Here is a 2,448-nt window from a genome sequence, read left to right as displayed (position 1 = left end):
ATTATTTAAGGTAAATTAATCGAGTATTAATGACAAATATTTAGAATAAACGATTATTATATTGTATAAGGTTATGTTATGCAGTAATAACGAGCGATAATACACTTTGCGTATATTAAATAATATCAACTAAGGAAACACTCTATAAATATAATCACTTGAGACGAAGCACTGAGACAACACTAATAATAAACTACATGTTTCAACAATAATGTTATTACATTAAATTAAAATAGAGAATATATAAATATGCATTGCAACAAACACAAAGAATAGTACTGCTATTAGAACTCTAAATTGCACTAAGATAGAATTAGAAACAAATAACACATAAATAATTAACTCGGCACTAAATAAAATATACTACTCTCATTGAAGTTTAATACGCTGTAAATAAACATATTATAATGAACATGAAACCCATATTATTGTTGCTTTAAAATTCCAACCACACTAAAATAGAGAGAGAAACGAAAATAATAATAAGTATTTACGTATCAAACAAAGTTAAAAACAATGCATCATACTCTTACTGAACACATTCACAAGCGGACATTTTGGATTGTCACAAACATGAAGTACAAGCGGCTACTTTGGACTGTCATGAACATAACATAGCTTTTACGCATTCGCAAGAAAATACACACAGTAGTTATACACGCCATAATTAACGCAAAATAATATCAATTTCAGTTCACTAACACTCTATCTATTAAAATAAATTATAAATAATTAACGGATAAATAATAAGCTTAATATTAATAAAAGTCACTACACACTAGAGACATTCGCAAACGGCCATTTTGGAACATGAAGTAGTACATATAATAATTATATAGACTATAATTAACACAAAATAATGTTAATCTCAATTCGATTACGCTTCGTCCACAAAAAATAAGTAATTAATAGATAAATAATAAATTCAATACCAATAAAAGTCATAATATACTAAAGGTATTTGTAAACGGCCATTTTTTAATTAACACGCGCGCGTAGTAACTTTTACGCATTGCAAAATAATTTATATTTTCAATAGACATTTAATGAAGTAACAAAACAAATAGAAGACTGTACCAAGAACGGAATAATAACTAATGTAATACAATACAGCATTATTATATGATAATAAAGATTTAAATTATCAGAATTAGCCATGAGAAACAACATTATACTAATTAACTACATTTTTGGAGGACAAACTAATGATTAGTAATAAATATTAATACGATATGATATATGAGGAAAAGAAACCGGATTATAATTAACTCAACCCATTTATAGTTGAAGAATTAATAGAAAGAATATATGATACCCAAGATCGAAAGTGAAGACGAAACATATAAATTATGCTAACCGTCCTTGTATATATGTACAGAATGGGTGGTGAACTCAACGACTTAAATATGGAAAATCAAGAAAAACCCATACCTATGTCCAATCCAGTGGAAATGGAAGAAATCCAATTCTGTTTTTGTACCCAAATAACACAAGCCGTCTATTGTTTCATCGATTACTACCTTTGTCGAGATTGTTACGACCATTTAGACTCAGTCGAGCGAGATCTCTACGATGACCTGCCAAGACACTTTTTATGCGAAAAAACCGCAAGGATTCGAGTATCGCACTGTAGTACGTGCAACATAAATATAGCCGAACTACGACCCGTTATATACTGCACCCAATGTATAAACGTTTATGTCGAGTTAAATCATTTTGATAAAAGACTTTTAACCGAAGGAGTAATGACTCGGTATGTTGCACACTAAAATAAGCAATAACGTAACCTTCCGTTATGTACAGAGATGGGAAACCCCTTCCGAGGACACGAGGAAAGGGATGGAGCATACCAAAACTTTTCCGAAGAATTATTCGTCAATCACCCTGAATTATACAACGAACTACTCTATCGTTATTGCGTCCGCCTGACTCAACATGCATATTATTCCGTCAATGGATCACTCTGTCAAGATTGCTATTACGATTTAGACCCAGACGATCAAGAATTATATGAAGAATCTAAAAATCATTACTCATGCAAGCGTTCAGGATATATCCAAGCGGCATATTGCGGATTATGCGACATACGTATCGCACAATTGCAGGACGCGATAACGTGCTCCGAATGCATAGAAGAATATCTAGAACTTATGTTAAATTAATTAACTGAACACAAACATATGTACATGTAGTAAATGAATAGAACCATAAGTACAAGAAATAAATTGAGCAATAAATAAAACACACCACATGTATTTTCGCACGTTCGCGGGGAGACGCGATCAGGGAGAAGCGCGCCAACGGGAGTCGTAAATTCCCGTTACGATAGATTAATCGACGCCACGAATCGTACGATCCCTTATTTCTTGTGGGATAATAAGGGTGATTAATAGAAATAACGCTGAGGTTAACAGGTTATTATATCTTTAATTGATCCAGCAACTTCGG

General features: G+C 32.1%; 1 protein-coding gene across 1 annotated transcript; it reads left to right on the top strand.

The window, feature by feature from the left end:
• Positions 1–1,379: 1,379 nt before the first annotated feature.
• LOC122577514 lies at positions 1,380–2,225 on the top strand. The gene is made up of 2 exons (XM_043748849.1): positions 1,380–1,632; positions 1,804–2,225. The coding sequence occupies exons 1-2, from the start codon at positions 1,380–1,382 to the stop codon at positions 2,160–2,162; spliced, it is 612 nt and encodes a 203-aa protein (XP_043604784.1). The 3' UTR covers positions 2,163–2,225.
• The last annotated feature ends 223 nt before the right edge of the window (positions 2,226–2,448 follow it).

Source organism: Bombus pyrosoma, unplaced genomic scaffold (assembly GCF_014825855.1).
Source record: "Bombus pyrosoma isolate SC7728 unplaced genomic scaffold, ASM1482585v1 HiC_scaffold_4726, whole genome shotgun sequence".
NCBI classification, from domain to species: domain Eukaryota; kingdom Metazoa; phylum Arthropoda; class Insecta; order Hymenoptera; family Apidae; genus Bombus; species Bombus pyrosoma.
Note: the sequence above shows the minus strand (reverse complement) of the source record. Positions and strands in the feature narration are given on the sequence as shown.